The 19,233-nt window shown below is 42.9% G+C and overlaps 1 protein-coding gene across 5 annotated transcripts in view; it reads right to left on the reverse strand.

The window, feature by feature from the left end:
• Window positions 1-19,233, reverse strand: part of MYO5B (myosin VB) — a 374,454-nt gene that overhangs the window by 40,058 nt on the left and 315,163 nt on the right. For all 5 annotated transcript variants that reach the window (XM_078852710.1, XM_078852708.1, XM_078852707.1 and 2 more), the window contains 3 exons: window positions 17,297-17,362; window positions 4,202-4,441; window positions 3,056-3,156 (listed from right to left, as the gene is read on the reverse strand). In XM_078852710.1, the coding sequence (XP_078708836.1) occupies window positions 3,056-3,156; window positions 4,202-4,441; window positions 17,297-17,362 (407 nt within the window). The remainder of the gene's footprint in view (window positions 1-3,055; window positions 3,157-4,201; window positions 4,442-17,296; window positions 17,363-19,233) is intronic.

A 19,233-nucleotide genomic window follows, 5' to 3' on the forward strand; every position in this document is an offset into this window, starting at 1 on the left:
AGAGATACATTCTGTGCTATATAAAATGCTGTAGCAGGATCCACTCAGCTGTAAGGAAAAGACTTATCTTTTAACTGAAAGTGATTTCCTTTGTGTAGGTAACTCTCAAAAGGGGTGGGAGGGATGGGAGTCAGATGTGCCACTCCCAAATGGAAACCACACACTTAAAGTATGGGTCTACTCTGCAAAGTGACACTGGAGAAATGGCATCATGGAGCCCCATGGTTATCCTCTCTCAATGATTTCCAGATCAATTTTGCTCAGTTTACAAGAAAAATTATTTTTTTTGACAGCTCTCGATATTCAGCATTTGATATGTCAGGCAAGCACCTGAATTGCACATCAGTCATCTAATACGTCTGAGCTGAGTCAGGTTTCTTGTTGATGAAGCAAGCATAGATCAGGAAATAACCCAGCTTGACTTTCAGCACCAGCTTGAGTTTGGAAAGCTGGCTGAAAAAAATCCAAGCCTTTTTTAAACAACAACAACAACTTGTAAATTGAATAATTTGAGCTGTAGGCATTGAGAGAACATGTAGACCCAAGATGTCGTTTCCACAGATTCACTCTTCAAAGGAGTTAAATCTCTGTGCACATAGAAAATGTGCACCTAAAATTGGTGGGAGCCTTAAAAGCTATTTATTTCCTTTTAGCCAAGTTGATAAGCCTTAACACAATTCCGTGAGTCTATCATCCCACCTGCCACCCCAGGTTACGAGGTATTTGTTGTTGTTGCAGAAGCAGTGTAGAAGGGTATCAGTACGAGAAAGGGAATGTCTACATATGCATATTACCATGAATACTCTTCCATCTCACAGCTAATTCAAAGCAATGCTAATGTCTAAGCTCTGGAAACGAAGCACAGGTTAGATACACTGGCCAGTGGTCAGAGTTGTTTTCTATGTGCTCTGCTTTCAAGCCATACATAAAGTCAACCCATGGAAGAATATCTGGAGTTCTTCAGGCCTAGGGCAAATATTTTCTGAACTTTGGTGCTTAAAGTTAGTTTTCTCAATCCATATTTAGGTGCCTAGATAAAAGTGGCCTTTATTCTAAGCTCTATCATCAGCCCTGTGAGCTTAGGTCCTCAGCACTGCTAAGCATCGACTGCCTTTATTTAGGTACTTACATATGCATTTAGAACCTTAACTGTGGGCATCTATCAATTTGAAAATTTTGGTCTATATTGTCTTACTGTGGTTTCTTCCAGAGGCGGAACAGCTAGCTGAGTTATACAGGGAAAGTTTATTTGATTGTCTTGAGTCAATTTGTTGTTTTAAATACTGATTTGTTACCATGCTTGTGGTCAGAGGCTCAGCACTGGGATGTGCATTTAAACATTGACAAATAAATAAATGATTGTCTTCACTGTTTATTAATCATCATTATTTGCATACTACTAACAGGAGAACTCTGACTGGATGGTGATTTTTCCCAGTTGATGTTCTTGCAAGACAAAAATCCTTCCCTCCTCCTGTTTTTATTTTTTAACCATATTAAAATGTGGTCAATTATGAAATCAACTCAAAGGGGTGCTATTATCTTAAGAGAAAACCACTTTGGGAATGATAGGCAATAAGCATTTATTCTGGATTCATCAGTATGGTATTGACTCAAAACCACTAAGGGTTCCCTCACCCAGAAGTTCAGATAGACTGATTCATTAAAAAGTCAATAGGACCACTCTTCTTTAATTAAGCGGATTAGCTAGTTAATGTTTACACCACCCTCATTTGTCAAAGTGCAATGTAAGCACTGCCGTCTTCTCTGAATAAAATCTGAAAGGAATTTTGAAACATCAAACTCACAAACTTCACTTAGTTCAGCTCCAACTAGGGCCATTTTCAGTGGTGCTGATGAAAGGTGCCAGACCTGCTCTACTGAACAGAGAAGTTCTCTTCTTGCCCATGTGGTGTATTTAGATAGTATTGTTGTCATTTGTTTTCTGTGTACTGAACCTTTAAATGGAGAGAAATTCCTCTCCCAGATTTTATGAATTCCTTTTCCTGGTGGAAAAGGAAAGAGCTTTCATGTGCCAGAGTTTACAAACTGGCTAGGTATGCTATTTTATTAGAAACCATTAGTCAAACTCTGCAACAGTTAGGTCTCATGAATATCCTGGGTAAATGAAAATTTGCAATGGGAAAAAAAACCCTCTATTCCTGCCAGATAACCAGGTAGAGACAAGCAAATATTCAATTTCCTTGCAGTAAAATAAACATTTAATTCACTTATTAACTTGTCTCTTTACAAGATATTATCTATAGATCTTATGTACTCCTGGAGAGTTGCACAAAGTGAATTTCTCAACAACAGTATAAACTCTATTATTATTGTTATTATTATGAAGGAAGACAAATTCAGAGTATGAACTATCACTTTAGGAAATCTGTAATCAAAGAGGATTCTTGGCTCAGAGTTTAGATACAGAAATAGCAGATAATGTGGGTGATGCCTGAGACTACATAGATGTGTACATTAGCTCATTTCACTGGAACAGACTTTTTGCCTCTAGGGAAATGGGATAGGGATTCTTCTAACAACTGACTTCCCTGCATGACATTAGGAGTTTTCTGAAACGACTAACTCATAATTCTTCTCTAAAATATAAGCCGTATTCTACTCTTGCTACTATATCAGGGCTGGATTTAAAGATTTTTATATTTAAAATCTCTCAGTCCTTCAGCTCCATGGGTTTCCATACTGCAGGAGTTTTACTGCTCAGTTCTGGACTCTGTACTGCACTGCCCAGCTTCTGCCATAAGGAAGCCCGTGTAGTGGAGGGTAACTCGGCTTTGGTGGGCATTTATTTTTCTCTCTGCAACCTTTGGTTGTCCCACCTGTCCAGTACTTCCCCTCCTTCAGCAAGGGGCAGACCCAATCCTCTGAGCTTTGGATCCTATTCCCAACTTCACAGCTCTTTCTCTCTGTGACAGGCCCAGACCAGACACTGAAAGCCAACAGTGCCCCACCATCAGAACTTACTTCAGATCCGAATCCATGCTTTGTGGCCTAGGCCCACCTTTGCTGTAAAGATCAATGGAGACACACTTACCGATTTGTCTGACACACCCCATGGTAGGCCTCAATTGCATCCTCTGCATCGACATGCTTGTCACTGTTTGGCCAGCTGGTATATGTGTTGATGTTCGAGTCCTAAATTTCACACGCAGAACAACATCATCATCATCTTCATGAAATCCCTTGGGTCTCATTCAAGTCTTTCAAACTCTGGATGCTAAGAGCGCGTTTAATGGCCTTTCCTGGAGGACCTATCCTATTCTGGCCTATTGTCTTATGTGGACAAGGGAGGGGGTATGTGCCTGTGGGGGTCAGGCAGATGAGAGTGGGCCTCAATAACCATGACAGATCGAGGGGGCACACTGTCGGTTTGTGGAGGAGATAGTTTGGGATCATGGTCTGAAGCATGGAAGGTGCTAAAACCTTGAGAAAATGAAGTGGAAATTTAAATCTCCAAATGCTGGAGAGGGGGGATTTTTATACATAACAGACTTGCTTTAAACAGCAGCAGGAAAAAAACCCTCACAAATTCCAGGGGCCAAGTTTGGCTCTCGATTACCCAGGTGTAAATGGCGTTACTTTTTCTTTACACCCATGTGCATGAAAGCAGAACCTGGCCTAAAACCTGTTTTCCTGTCATCTTCCCCCTTCCAGATGATATATCTTGTGATCTTGTGTAACAGGGTCCTCTGCCTGTCTCTCTTCCTGGGGCCCGCTGACTGCCCTAATAAAGCTCTGAGAGGCTTCCTGTTATGCAGCACCCGTGCCTTTATTTACACACACAGTTCTCCCACCACCCATGTTGAGCTATTTACCAGGGTTAGTTCCCTCTTTGGCTAGCAGTCAGCCAGGAGCCTGACCTTTCCCTCTGGCTGCCCTCTTTATACTGGCTCCCAGCCCTTATAGCTGCTAGCTTGTCAGGCCCATAGGTGAAGCCAATCCCCAGGCCAGGCATCAGGCCTGTTCCACCAGCCCCAATCTATTTCTCTTGATTGGAGCTGGCTGAGCAGGAGCTAATTAAGTGCTTTTGTATCAGCACCCTGCTACACAGAGGAAGTTTCAGATAATCATCCACTTTTGCCTACAATTTACCAAAGCAAAAGCATCATTTTTCATGAAATCAGGACAGGTAATGAATAGTCAGTGATAGGAGCGGAACAAGATTTTCCCTTTCAATTACCATATTTTTGCCAGTCTCTTTTTGCTGGGCTTCCTTTATAATCTGTGCCCTTAGGATAAGCACCTCCTCTTTCCTCACTTCCAGTTCCTCATTGGCTGATTTAAGCTGGTTTAATAAGAGGGTATAACTGTCCTGGATATCACTGGATGAGTTGTTTTGGGTCACCCGGTCTACAATAGTCTTCCTCAGCTCATTCAGTTCATTTTTCAGTTTCTTGTTCTCTGATTCCAATTCTTGCCTCTGTAAAATACCAAACCATTGTCTAGTTCATCCAAAGTGTCCAGCACATTTGTACAACTGCCTCATTTATTTCTGTTATGCCTTTAACGTAACTCAATTACCGATGAGCACTACTAAAAAAATAACAACTAGTGCTGATATCAGGGTTGCTACCAGTCCAGCCATGTGCCTTTCAAAACTATTATTCTGCCTCCCTTACTTCAAGTTGTACCAGGCTGTAATCGGAGACCCTTTGTGATTTACCAGTAACCACTACAGTGTAATTGACACCCATGAGAGCCAGTTAGAATGCTCCCATTTTGCTTGCATTTTATTTGCTTTCATAACCTTTGACACCTAGAATCACTAACAATATTTTTGTTGAAGAAACTTTTATAAAATATTACAATCAATTCAACTGCATTAACACATTTGAACCTCTAAGTTCAACACAGTGGAAAACACAATACTATTTTATTACATCAGCTATCTGGTCACATATATATCATCTATAACTAAAATCAGAACGAAGGAAGAGCAGATCCCACAAAGTGTCATTTTCAACCTGCACGAACATGAAGAAGTTCCTCTAGGAGAAATCTGAACCCAACATTCAGATATTTCTCCCTTCCCTTTTCTTTTCAATTAAGAAATCAGCACCGGAATGCTGCTGGTCAAAGTGCCAAGGATAAATTTGAATATTTTGAAAAGCCAGCCTCCAGGGACACATTTACTACCCAAAGTCAAAATTTACTACAGTTTGGGGTAGTCCTTCATTAAATTCTGTCTCTCTTTTAAAAATTAACTGCAACCTCCCTGACCCACCCCCTCTCCAACAATTCCGCCCCCTGACCTCCACCACCAAACCAACCAAAAACCCTCCCAAGAGTTCAATGTGTTTGCTATGGGCAGTTGTAAGATTCCACCTAAGGCGGAGACACACACTGTTCACACTGCTGCTTCACCATTTTAAATCTCCAGCGGGGTGAGTTACAGCAGTTTGAAAGCACAGTAGGATTTATTAATCTAATTTGTAGGAGTTGCCTCCACTGTGCTGTTTGCGGTTAGAGCATTTTCCTTCTCTGACTGCTCCTCAGTCCACAGCATTTGACGGACATGGTCAGGAATTCACAGGTTTTACGCCAGCTGTTTCTCTTGAATAATGATCCGTGTGCCTTTGTTGTACCTATTTTTGCTGAGATGGTTGCAACATTTATTATTTTATTTTTGCTAGGCAGGAAGGGGATGCGGGGCAGGGGATTAAAGTTCGACAGCTAAAGCAACCTCCACCCTGCATATGAGAATTCAGCAGTAACAACTGCTGGCAGGTAGCAAGTAAACTGTAGTTTAACCCGTGTACTGATATCTAGAAAGCACCTGAAACATCTGTTTGCAAAGTTAAGAACCCCCTGAATTAGAAATCCACCAGGGGCAGCACTGTCCATTGGTTACAGCAGCAGACTTGTGAGTCAGGACTAGGGCTGTCAAGTGATTAAAAAATTAATCATGATTAATTGCACTGTTAAACAAGACTAGAATACCATTTATTTAAATATTTTTGGATGTTTTCTACATTTTCAAATATATTGATTTCAATTAGAACACTGAATATAAAGTATACAGTGCTCACTTTATTTTTGATTAAGAATATTTGCACTGTAACAAAAAATATTTTTCAATTCACTTAATACAAGTACTGTAGTGCAATCTCTATCATGGAAGTTGAACTTACAAATGTAGAATTATGTACAAAAAAACTACATTCAAAAATAAAACAGTGTAAAACTTTGGAGCCTACAAGTCTAATCAGTCCTACTTCTTCTTCAGCCAATCGCTCAAATAAACAAGTTTGTTCACATTTGCAGGAGATAATGCTGCCCAGTTCTTGTTTACAATGTCACCTGAAAGTGAGAATAGGCGTTTGCATGGCACTGCTGTAGCTAACATCGCAAGATATTTACATACCAGATGTGCTAAAGATTCATATGTCCCTTCATGATTCAACCACTATTCCAGAGGACATGTGCCCATGCTGATGACGGGTTCTGCTCGATAATGATCCAAAGCAGTGCAAACCAACGCAGATCACATTCATCATCTGAGTCAGATTCTAACAGCATAAGACTAATTTTCTTCTTTGGTAGTTTGGGTTCTGTAGTTTCCGCATCAGAGTGTTGTGCTTTTAAGACTTCTGAAAGCATGCTTCACACCTTGTCCCAATCAGATTTTGGAAGGGACTTCAGATTTTTAAACCTTGGGTCAAGTGCTGTTGCTATCTTTAGAAATCTCACATTGGTACCTTCTTTGCGTTTTGTCAAAACTGCAGTGAAAGTGTTCTTAAAACGAACATGTACTGAGTCACCATCCAAAATGGCTATAAGATGAAATACATGGCAGAATGCGGGTAGAACAGAGCAGGAGACATACAATTCTCCCCCAAGGAGTTCAGTCACAAATTTAATTAACGCATTATTTTTTTAACAAGCGTCCTCAGCATGGAAGCATGTCCTCTGAAATGGTGGCCGAAGCATGAAGGGGCATACGAATGTTTAGCATATCTGGCACATAGTGCAGTTATGTAACAAATAAAAAATCTACATCTGTAAGTTGCACTTTCACGATAAAGAGATTACACTACAGTACTTGTATGAGGTGAATTGAAAAATACTATTCTTTTATCATTTTTACAGTCCAAATATTTGTAATACAAATAATATAAAGTGAGCACTGTACACTTTGTATTGTGTTTTGTAATAGAATCAATATATTTGAAAATGTAGAAAAACATCCAAAAATATGTAATAAATTTCAATTGGTATTCTATTGTTTAACAGTGCAATTAAAACTGCAATTAATCGTGATTTTTTTTGAGTTAATTGTGATTAAATCGACAGCCCTAGTCAGGACGCTTGGGTTCTAATCTCTACTTTGAGCTTCACTCGGTGAATGCGGGCAAGTATCCTAACTTCTCTGTGCCTCAGTTTCCTCAGCTGTAAAATTATGTGCATCACCTAGTGACACCTGAAACCCTAGTCATAACTGGTTTCCTATCATGCTAGGTACAAATACATAGTCGGAGATAATTCCTTCCCCAGAGAGCTCACAATCGAGTTTAAGACAAGATGCAACAACTGAATGTACCTGTTGGAGGGGGACAGGGTGAAAGGAACATCTCACTATGTAAACTAGCTTATGTGCCCGATTAGCATAAAGTGAGAGAAATATCCTAGCTAGCTACTTCACATCTACCCACCTCCTTTGCCACCCACCTCCTTTTGTTCCATTAACATCGCTGCTCCAGTGCCCTCTGTTTTCAATATTTCTAACTGTTTGGAACTTGAAAGAAAATTAATCATCTTGATTTTGCTTTGTAATAGTATGAGTCATAGTTTCTGTTCCTTCCTGGTCCTATCGTAGTGTGCTCATATTCAGTGTCTGGGGTTCACCTTGAAGCCCTTTTCCCCCCCTCTCTCGCTCATGCAAACATGCACACACTGCCAGCGATGGCTACATATGAACAGCCGATGAGGCAGCTGCTGTACAATTTTGCATATTGGGCCTGATCCATTTGAAGCTGATGGAGAGACTCTCGCAGACAGCTCTTTAATCTCACAAAATAAAAGGCATAAGGAGAGCTGATGGTGGGAAGCCGAAGCTAGACAAATTCAGATTAGAAATAAGGTGCACATTTTTAACAGTGAAGATAATTAACCATCAGAACAATGTACCTAGTGATGTGGCTTCCCCATCACTCCAAGTCTAAGTCAAGACTGGGTATCTTTCTACAAGATATGCTCTAGCTCAAAGAGAAGATATGAGCTTGATGCAGGAATTATTGGGTGAGGTTCTTTGGCTGTGTTATGCAGGAGGTCAGACCAAGTGATCCTAGTAGGCCCATCTGTCCTTAAAATCTATGAAACTATGAATCTCTGACTTCAGTGGGCTGTGGATCAGTCTCTCATACAACCATTTTCTATTGCATGTTGGTACATGCTTGTTTTAGGAGTATATATCTGAAAAAGTTAGCTTAATTATGTGATTTTCTCAGATGTTTTACAAGCATTAAGTAACTAACCCATTTGGTGTCTGAACCGACTGCATGCTCTTAGCTGAACTGACACTATTGTTAGCGGAATACCATCAGGTGCTTTACACCAGTGGCTCTCAAAGCCGGTCCGCCACTTGTTCAGGGAAAGCCCCTGGCGCGCCAGACTGGTTTGTTTACCTGCAGCATCCGCAGGTTCGGCTGATTGCGGTGCCCACTGGCTGCGGTTCGCCGCTCCAGGCCAATGGGGGCTGCGGGAAGGGCAGTCAGCACGTCCCTTGGCCCGCGCCGCTTTCCGCAGCCCCCATTGGCCTGGAGCGGCGAACCGTGGCCAGTGGGAGACGTGATCGGCTGAACCTGCGGGTGCAGCAGGTAAACAAACCGGTCCGGCGCGCCAGGGGCTTTCCCTGAACAAGCGGCGGACCGGCTTTGGGAACCACTGCTTTACACCATGAGTTGATCAAAATAAAGTTGGATCCTGCAACATGGATCCGTCTGTGTGAGTTCCACTGACTTCAGTGGGAGCACAGTGCGTGAAGGCTTTGTAGAAAAAAAGGGTTCTTGACACGTGCATGACATTTACTTTTGTTCAGTAAATCCTGTTTGCAATAGGTCCTTTAAAAAAGTTACAAGGAAAAAAAATCTGTACAGGAAGCAAAGGGGGTAACAGATTTGAATTAAATTGGATAAGGAGAGGCTATTTGGAAATTTTTCACGCTCCTTTTCATTTTGCAGAGGGGTTGAATGGGTTTGTGAATATTTACAGGAATGCTAATTGCATAGACTGCTGAGCAAAGCCCAGAGAAACTGCTTGTTGATATTAAAACAAACGAAGAATTCCTCTAGCAGCACCCAGTTAGAGCAGGGAATGTCTAAGGCTGGCTGGGGTCAGAACTCCCAAGAGTCCTTCACTATAACAAGTTGATACCATTATTAACTGCCTCTATTTGCCTACTTCTGCTCATGCTCAGAAGTGACTTATGGACAGAAGACGGGGTTTGCATAAACACTCCTCAAAACAGCAATCCACTTGGAGAAAGAGGGTTATTTGCCATAGAGGGTTCCTGTTTTCTTTTCATTCTCATCAGTCTCTCCCCTTGCATCACCAAGGGTTACATCTGCCGAAGGTGCTTTGGCCAAGAATAAAAATTGGGGTTCCCACACCCACATCCACTCTACAAGTAATCAAACTCTGAACACTGAGGGTAAAAGCAAGTTTCAAATTTGTTAGAAAGATGCACAGCTACATTCAAATTGACTCATTAATGTGTTAGAACTTCTCTATTTTCTCTCCTAAATGTTAGCTTCCAAACTGTAAATATTTGCTTGTAAGAGACTTTCTTTGATTTATAAAATGTAACTAAAGAGCAGGGGCCTTTAAACATATGAATGTTATTGTAAATAACAACATTACCTGCAGATCTACATTACTCCCAGTACTTAAAATGAGGTAGCAGAAAGCCTAAGAGAGTAAGGGTGTGTGAGAGGCAGAAATGTCTTCTAAATTACACGTGTAATAACCAGCAGGTGGGGAAGAAAGGACAGACAGGGAAACGTGCATCTCATGTTATCTTTCCATTTCCTTCTTGGCTGAACATAACTTGCTACACATCCAGCGAGCGAAGCAGCTTATCCATAGCGTTCCTTCTGAGTGGTTTCAGGCACAGTATGATCTTCAAGCTGACATGAAAATCTCTTTCAATACAAGCAGTATGTGTGATCTGACAAGCATTTCTCCCACACTCCGAAAGCCTCCTGCCTTTTCTTTCCCTTTTGTACTCATGCCATTGTTAACAGAAGAGCTAGCAGCATCTAAGACAATTTGGAATTACAATTTCTACCAACAGGTTCAAAGAGCTTTATTAAATTACTTTCAACATGACTGAAACAGCTAATGTGCTCATCCAGGAAACGGAGGCACAGAGTGGCAAAGTGACTTGCCCACAGTAGTCGAGAGAGTTAATAGCAGAATTTGGGATTAGAATTCAGAGGGATCAGGCTCTTCATACTGTACTTAGGCTATGTCTACACTAGCATTTTTGTTGGTAAAACTTTTGTCAGCCGGGGTGTGAAAAAACACACCCCGGACCAATGTAAGTTTCACTGACAAGTGTGCTGGTGTGGACAGCACTATGTCGGTGGGAGATGCTCGCCTGCTGACATAGCTACTGCCGCTGTTTGGGGGTGGTTCAATTATGCTGACGGGACCCCTTTCTCCAACTACATATTCTCATAAGACCATGGATCCATTCAAAGGATTACACTGAGAGAGAGAAAATTTCCTTTGAATGCATCAGTCCTTGTATCAGAATGTGTAGTAGGAGCAGGGATTTCTGACTTGTTTGTATGTATTGCAGATGCAAACCTGGTTCCCACACCTAATCTAATACATCAAAATAACGCCAGCCTGTAGAAAGGCATTTCAACAGCAGAGCTGTGTAAGGTCGGACTCTCTCTAAGCCCTGGAATCTGAAGCAGAATTTAGCATTGGTGGTGGTCAGTAATCTGTCCTCTCCTCTATTTCTTATATTTGATAGAAAAATCTCTAAGATGATCTGTTAATATTTCAAGTTCAAGGTACAAAATAAACATCCCAGCTAATTAAACCAAGGGAAATTATGCACTGTGTTCTGCTAGGAGCACAAAATCACCCCAAAGACTTGTCAGCGCTTCCACTCCTAGCCCACTTTCCCGGACAGAAGAAGAAATCTGGAAGATTGATAAGCGCCTTTTTGTTTGCCCAGTCATGGCTAAGTGGCATTCTGCATGTCTGACTCTCTACAGGAAAGTACATGACTAACCCTATGTCTGCTTGATTTTATTTCACCCTGCTGTCCTGCCACCACAATGCCTTGCAGCACAAGTTCTGTCAGTGTCTGTACCAAACTCCTTATAAATCTGTTTATTATACATACATGCATGCATGCCCATGATAAATACATGTTATTTCCATTTGCATTGTGAATCTACCAAATTTCTCTAGGAGTAAGTGCAATAAAACAAAACACTAATGATCTAAATTTATGTGTTCAAAAAACCCTCTGTGATGGATACACTAGGACAGGGGTGGGCAAACCTTTTGGCCCAAGGGCTGCATTGGGGTTCTGAAACTGTACGGAGGGCCGGGTAGGGAAGGCTGTGCCCCGCAAACAGCCTGGCCCCCACTCCCTATCCGCCCCTCCCACTTCCCACCTCCTGACTGCCCCCCTCCGAACTCCCGACCCATCCAACCCCCTCTGCTCCTTGTCCCCTGACCATCCCCTTCCGGGACCCCCCAACACTAACTGCCCCCCCCGGGGACTCCACCCCCTATCCAACACCCCCTGCTCCCTGTCTGCACCAACCCCTATCCACATCCCTGCCCCCTGACAGGCCCCCCAGGACTCCCACGCCTATCCAACAGCCCCTGACCGCCCCCCGCATCCTCCGCCCCATCCAACTGCCCCCTGCTCCCTGTCCCCTGACCGCCTCCCAGAAACCCGTGATCGTTATCCAACCCCCCTGCTCCCCGCCCCCTTACCATGCCGTTCAGAGCACCAGGACTGGCAGCCACTCCACCGCCAGCCATGCCACCGCACAGTCTAGAGCACCAGGGCAGGCCAGTTGCTCTTGCAGCCGCGCTGCCTGGCAGGAGCTTACAGCCCCACTGCCCAGAGCGCTGGCAGCATGGCGGGCTGAGGCTGTGTGGGAGGGGAGACAGTGGGGGAGGGACCGGAGCTAGCCTCTCCAGCCAGTAGCTCAAGGGCTAGGCAAGAGGGTCCCATGGGCTGAATGGGGCCCATGGGCCACAGTTTGCCCACCTCTGCCCTAGGACCTTGCCTACTCAACCCCCACTCCTCAAAAAGAGCCTGAGGAAGAAATTCAGCTCTGTGTAAAGGACCAGCACAAATCCTATGCAGCTTAAGTCTTCAAAACAGGGCTTAAGTGGTGCTTAGGACTTGTGTTGGCCCTTGCCCAGGACTGAATTTACTCGAGTGAACAGACAGGCCTTGCAATGTGCCTGAAGATCAAACCCAGGCTCTGTTAGTGTGAGATAAGAAGTTAATTCTAGAGTCAGGTCTCTTCCACTGACAAACGACACCTATAGAAGTAACTCTGCCAATAAAATCTAGGGACAGTCAAGTAGAAACCCAGATGATCTCAGCCGAGGAATGACACCATCTGTAAACTACACAAGACTCAAACTGTAAAGGGCTTTACAGGTCAAAAATCAACATCTTGAATTGGACCTGGCAGTGAATTAGAAGCCAGTGCAAATTCTGCATCATGGTATAACGTGATCTCTATATGAAATATTACTGAGTAAACAGTGGGCAACAGCTTTCTGCACCAACTTGTTTCCTAGTTGTCTTCTCTGCTGCAGCCCTGTCCAGATGAAGTGCACTGCAATACTCCAATCTGGAGGTGACCAAAGCCTGGACAAAGGTTGCAAGACAGCATGCAAAGGGAACGATCACAATCTCTTTACTAAGTGAAGATGAAAAAAGCAACTCTTGGCTATTGCTACTATACAGACATCCAGAAACAAAACAACCAACATTGTGAACCTGAGTTATCAAAAAAGACAAACCTCAAATGGGCTGATAATCACTGGTGCCATTTCCTCTGGTGCTCTCTCTTTCAACCACCAGCATGACTTCAATCTCATTCAGATTGAACCCTCAGCCAGCTAGCTGTCTCCATGTCCTGATTTCAGCTAGACATTGGGAAAACTGAGTGAATGAGTCATCAGTCTGACAACACAGACGCAGAGCGGAGCATCAACAGCATGCTGATAACTCTCCAACCCAAACTTCTCACTGTCTTCCTGAGCTGACTCACATGCACCGAACAGAGGGGAGAGTGAAGCCCACAAGATGGATGAACAGTGGTCCAGTGCTACCCCTTGCATCTCCAAGAGAGAGAAAACAATGAAGCCACTCATGTATAACTCCTACCTCTCTCTGCCCAGGTTTGCAAGTGGGTCAACGAAAGCTCAAGATCAAGTTTATCGAAGGCTGCTGTCAGATCTAAAAAGAATCAGCACAGACACCTGATCTATGTCCATCGCCGGAGGCAGATGGTCAGCTAACGAAACCAGCACAGCCTGTGCGTCCAACCCAAGGGCAAAGCTCAGGGTGTAAAGGATCAGGGGTGCCAGAGCTGCCTTGCTGCAACCGTCTGAATAATCTTTCCAGCTCAAAGCAACTGGGCAATAACTGGTAAGGAGCATGTGATTTATGAACTAGGTACTACAAGACCTGGTGGTATAGGGTTTAGTAAGACAGTAGAACCGAAGCACTGTGGTTCTTCTTTGCTGTCGTTTGGTTGAACAAGTCTATTTTCAAGAAAATGTCATGGTTCCCCACGTTAGTTTAGCTGTCTGGGAGTGTTTGCAAGAGAAAACACTCCCCTCCCCGCCTTACTTTAAATGAGGAGGAATGAGAAAGAGACATAGCCTCAGAGGAAGTGGACTAAAAACATAGTCCAGATATTAATTCTGAATGAAAACAGTTTGCCAGTGATGTAATAATGCTAATCTTTTTTCCAATGCTGTGTTGTTCTAGTCATGTTGGTCCCAGGACATTACCTCACCCACCTTCGGTCTCTCTAATATCTCTTATGGGACCCAACTCCTCATGGTGAAAGAAACAAGCTTTCAACTTACACTGAAGAGCTCTGTGTAAGCTCGAAAGCTTGTCCCTCTCACCAACACAAGTTGGTCCAATAAAAGAGATTACCTCACCCACCTTGTCTCTCTAATATTTTTTCCACTCTTTCTGATATCTGAAAGAGAAATTCCTCCAACAGATGCACATTAACGATTTATTCACAAGTTTCAGACACCTCAGGCATTAATCATAAGCCTCAGAAGGCAGGAAAAAAATCTCCATAAATTGAAGACTTTTTAAACCTCTTAAACTGGCATAAAGGAAAAGTAAATCAAATTATGGCACTCTCGTGAAGGAAAGAGAGAGACTATAAATATTTGAGAAATAAATTAATGGGGGAAAACCACTAGGGAAGAGAGAGAGCATAGCTCTGTTACAACATGGCACCAGCTGCCAAGGGGATGCGATGGGAAAGTAGCACTCAGAACCAGCTATGAGTAATGCTTTCTTTGAAAACTGAGCCTCTTTTAGCAGAAAAGATGTGTGCTACATGCAAAGTTGGGTAAAATGCCAGTGACCTATATTTTTGTGTCTCCAGCTCGTTCAGTTTGGAGCCAGTTGCTCCTAGGTCAGCTCACCTATGGGAATAAGAAATACTTTTGCTGCAGGAGTTTATGCTTCCTGTCACGATTTTATATAAAACTGTTGCTTCTTGCTTTTAGCAGGAACTGTCGCCCTTTTTAGACAGAAATTTCACCACTGTGTTAACTGACTGAGATGTTACAAAGCTTGAAAGCACAGGGTAGAAGTGTTAGACACAAATTACGACTTCGTAAAATGGGGTGAGTGTTTGCTAGTCTTAGGTCAATTCTCAAACTACGGTTCAGAGAATCAGTGGTCCGTGGACTCCTTCCTTATTGGTCTGCACAGTAAAACATATAAAGAAGCAAGAAGTAGGAGATTAGGATGTTGGGAGAGTAGGTGGGTCCAGGAGAGGATTTCTTTTTAAATTAACAGATCCACAGAATGGAAAAGTTAAAGAACGATTTGCATAGGTAAAAGCTGTTCCATATAGTTGCAAGCTCACATTTCCATGTTGCTAACCCCACAGTGTTTTCCTTTATGCAACCCAAAAAGCAGCTATTGCGTAACATCAATACCAAAACGAGGTTCTAAGGAGCTGCATTTTATTCAGAAGTATGTTGGTTTTAGACTAAATCTTAAGAAAATATTTTGAAACTCATGTTACTATCTATTCATACAAACAAAACCTCATTAAAAGACAGTTATTAAAGTTACAGTGGAAAGAAACTCTAAAGTCAGAAATTTCCAGACTTAAGGTTGCCCACTTGCAACCTGTGCTTGAGTAAAAATGACAGGAGTTTGCAACCTCATGTTAGTTTTGTGACTCCCAAAACAATGGGAGAAATTGACACAGCTTGAACCTGCAAGGTTCGTCCACACCAGTTGCAATTTTATTTTGTGATAATAGCTTGAGTGACTTAAAACTGTTGGAGGTGTATTCAATCAACAGTTGGAAGAACTCTGGGACAGGGATTTGAGGTGCCAGTCATACTTCCATCTTGAGCTTTGCAGAGATACTAATAAAGCACAGTAGGTATCTACTGACAACACACTACGTCCAGTGAGTGTATATGAAGCCTCATTGCTTTAGTCACTGAAAATTGGGCTGGACAAAGCACCAGAGAATGGTAGTATAGGCAGTTGTGTTTATAGAGGGGATAGACAGGAGATCTTTTCCATCTCTAATTTCTGTTTCTCTGCTTGAACCTGGGGAGATAATGCAAATAGTACAAATGGGTACTATGCGGTCTCCGTGGCTTAGTGTGTGACCTTTTATATTTGGTTAATAAATACTCTCTCAGATCTCCTAAGTGTCTTTCCATGTTTGTCCAGGAATTAGGGAGAGGAGAAGGATCCAAAATTAAATTTCTGCACTAAAAGAAGAATTTGTTTTTGACACATCTCCTCCAAGGATGGACTAGCTGAGCAGGGTACGCCCAGGAAGAGTTGTACTGAAAACGAGTTTGCACGACAGTCAATTCATGCATAAGCACTCCAACACAAACATAGTCACACGAACAAGAAGATACAAATCTTCTCTACAGGAAATACTATGAAAATGTCCACGCAAAGGGGAATGTATCTGGTATACTGTCAGTGAAGAGAAACACATGTTTTGCCTGAAAGAGGAGAGCAAACAGCTTGTACAATGGACTCCGAGCAACAATCCATCCTACAGAACATTTTCACTCACATATTATACAGCAAGGCCAAAAAGCATTGGTATCACCTTCTAGTGTAAAGCAGTGCTCTCATTTCCTGCAAGGTTTACTTAATGCATCCTTAGAGCTAAACAAATAAAATGTCACCGCCATTATAGTAAACCTCTGAGATTCATATGAAAACAGTCACTTAGATGTCAACACAGATGTTTACTAAACTGCACTCTCCTGAAAAACATCCAGGTGCAAGGGGTAAGCAGAGCCTGATAACCTTATCTCAGCCTGTATCTGCTAGGCAGAGAACTGGGGCAGGAGGGTTGTGGGTGGATAGCTCAGGATTCTTTTGTGGGGGACAGGAGAGGATGACTCTGTAGCTTGAAGGGCACAGGGAGACTGGGTTGGACCAAAGCAGCTGATGAAGGGCTGATTTTGCAGCTGGGTTCAATGCTACCATTGAGATAGGTGCCTGAACTATATGAGAGAGATTGATGCAGAGTTGGGGAGAGGGGTGTTTGGAGTTAAAAACCACATCAGACTGCAGGAGAGACGCTTGTGGATTCACAATTGCTGCTGATCAAGTTACCCCAAATGCAGTATATTGATGGACCAATGTGCACCTGAGGATCTTTTGATGTGCAAGAGGAGAGTCAAGCTGGGAGGCTTGTAGTGACAGGAAGGCCTGCATTTGCCACTCAGCTCTCACATAGATAAATCAGTGGCACAGCAGATGGCATATGCCAGTGAGGAGGCATTCCCTAAGAACATCTGCCATCATTCTGACTGCTGGAAGCTACAACTAGTCCAGAGGGTAGAGAGTAAGCTGCAGTGTGCCTTCAGATTGCCACCCAATATCAGTCTTTAATGGGCACAATGAGTTAAGAGAGGCTTTGGTTTATTACCGATGTCAGATGGATTTACTTAAGCTGTTTGAGCCATTCAAACGGTTATTAGCACTGAACGCACAAAAATAGTCTCTCATTCTAAAATTCTTTACCTTCAGACTGTTGTAGGCTAGATCTGTATCACGGTCTGAATCCATTTCATTCTTCGTTTCAATTACCTGGATGGATTAAAAGACAAACAGATATTTGACAGCTGGCTAGAGAAGCTGATAAATAGGCCGGTTTTCCAACTCGGGCAATCTGACTTTGACTGCAGTTCTGCGTCACCTCCAGTATTTGTTGTTGGCTGGGGTTAAAGTGGCACCAAAGAAAGCAACTACCCTAAATTGTGTATTGTAAACAGACATTAGGTTAAGTGCAAGGGCCAAGGAGGAATAGAATAGGGAAAAATGTACAGAGAAAAAGAAAAGAAGTGTAACCCCTCTTCCTTTCCCCCATGCCAAGACCGTATTCAAACTAAGACCTTGTCTACACTAGAACTTACGTCGCGCAGGGGCATGAATAATCCACAGCCCGGAGTGACGTAAGTTAGACTGACCTAAGTACCGGTGTAGACGGCACTGCATCGGCAGGAGAGCCTCTTGTGGGAAGTAGTTAAGTCAATAGGAGAGCTCTCTTCACTAGAAGCCCTACAGCAGCACAGTTGCATCGGTGCAGCACTTCTAAGGTAGATGCCGCCTCCGTGCCTGAGGGCTGGGATCCAATTTATGTCTGAAGGTTCATCACTTTTTTGGGTGCTATATAAATAATATCAAAAGATGTTTTAAAAAAAAGGAAAATGATGGAATGTAGATTTGATACTGGCATCTTCCCCAACTTCTTTTGGAGCTTTCCCAAAAAACTTACTACTAGCAAATGAGATAGTGCTTAAATCCATTGCATTATGTAAGTCTTGCCGTAAGTAAAGTACAATTCTTGTAGCTCAGAGACACATGAAACTGAAACCAAAACCATATTTTACAGCGAAAATGATGGTTTCGGCTCATTTCCCCACAGGGCTCTGCCAGATGGCCCAATACATCAGGCTCAAGAACACAACAAGTGGCTTGAAGCAAACATATGTAATGTTTAAACTTACATTACATTAGAAAATACCATGCATGTTATTTCTTTAAATGTTATTTCTTTAAATTCATCTCAAGGTCAATTGAAGGTGATGGAACAGAATAGTTCTCAACTCTGTCCTGGCTCTGACGTTATCAACTTCCACTCTCCTGCCTTTCCACGGAGGGAAGAGGTAGCACTGAAATGCAATTCCTAACAGGCACACAAGGTCACTGTTCTGTGATTAACAAGTAACGAGGGGTACGTGTACATTGCAAAGAAAAATTCACAGGGCCAAGTCTCAGAGTCCGGGTCAAGAGGCTCGGGCTCGCGCTATGGGGCTAAAAATAGCAGTGTAGACATTCAGGCTCGGGGGGCAGCCTTGGCTCTGAGTCCCCCCTCCCTCATAAGGTTTCAGAGCCTGGGCCCTAGTTTGAAGCAGAGCGTCTACACTGCTGTTTTTAGCTCTCAGCCCAAGCCCTGAGAGTCAATTGACCCAGGCTCTGAGATGTAGCACCACAGGGTTTTCTTTGCAGTGGAGACATACCGAAGTCTTTATTTTACAAAGACTCAGGTGATAATGATATTTCTTTTTTAAATTACTCCTCCTCCTCCCACTCCAGAACAGCCAGAGTTGCTCATACAGAGGAGTAGGCCCAATAACCCTCAACTCTGTGAAATGCACAAGGAGTACCGGCCCTGGAGGTCCAAGTGCAACAAGCAGACGTAGGGTGAAGCGGCTACCAACCACAATACACTCAGACACTATAACTTTCTGTCAAGCCAGCAGAGCCTAAAAAAGAAGCAGGGGCTAAGGTTTCTCAGGCGGCTTGGCTTCTTTGAGGGATCTCAACTGGAGAAAATGTCTGCTGCTGAAAGGACAGGATCTAAAGCTGCTGAGTGGTTCCCTATAACCACTACCTAGCTAACCCTTACTCGGCCCTGACCAAAGTGCCAGCAGGTCAGCAGTGCCCAAAAACTCATC

The sequence above is a fragment of the Lepidochelys kempii genome, chromosome 5 (genome assembly GCF_965140285.1).
Source record: "Lepidochelys kempii isolate rLepKem1 chromosome 5, rLepKem1.hap1, whole genome shotgun sequence".
Lineage (NCBI taxonomy): Eukaryota > Metazoa > Chordata > Testudines > Cheloniidae > Lepidochelys > Lepidochelys kempii.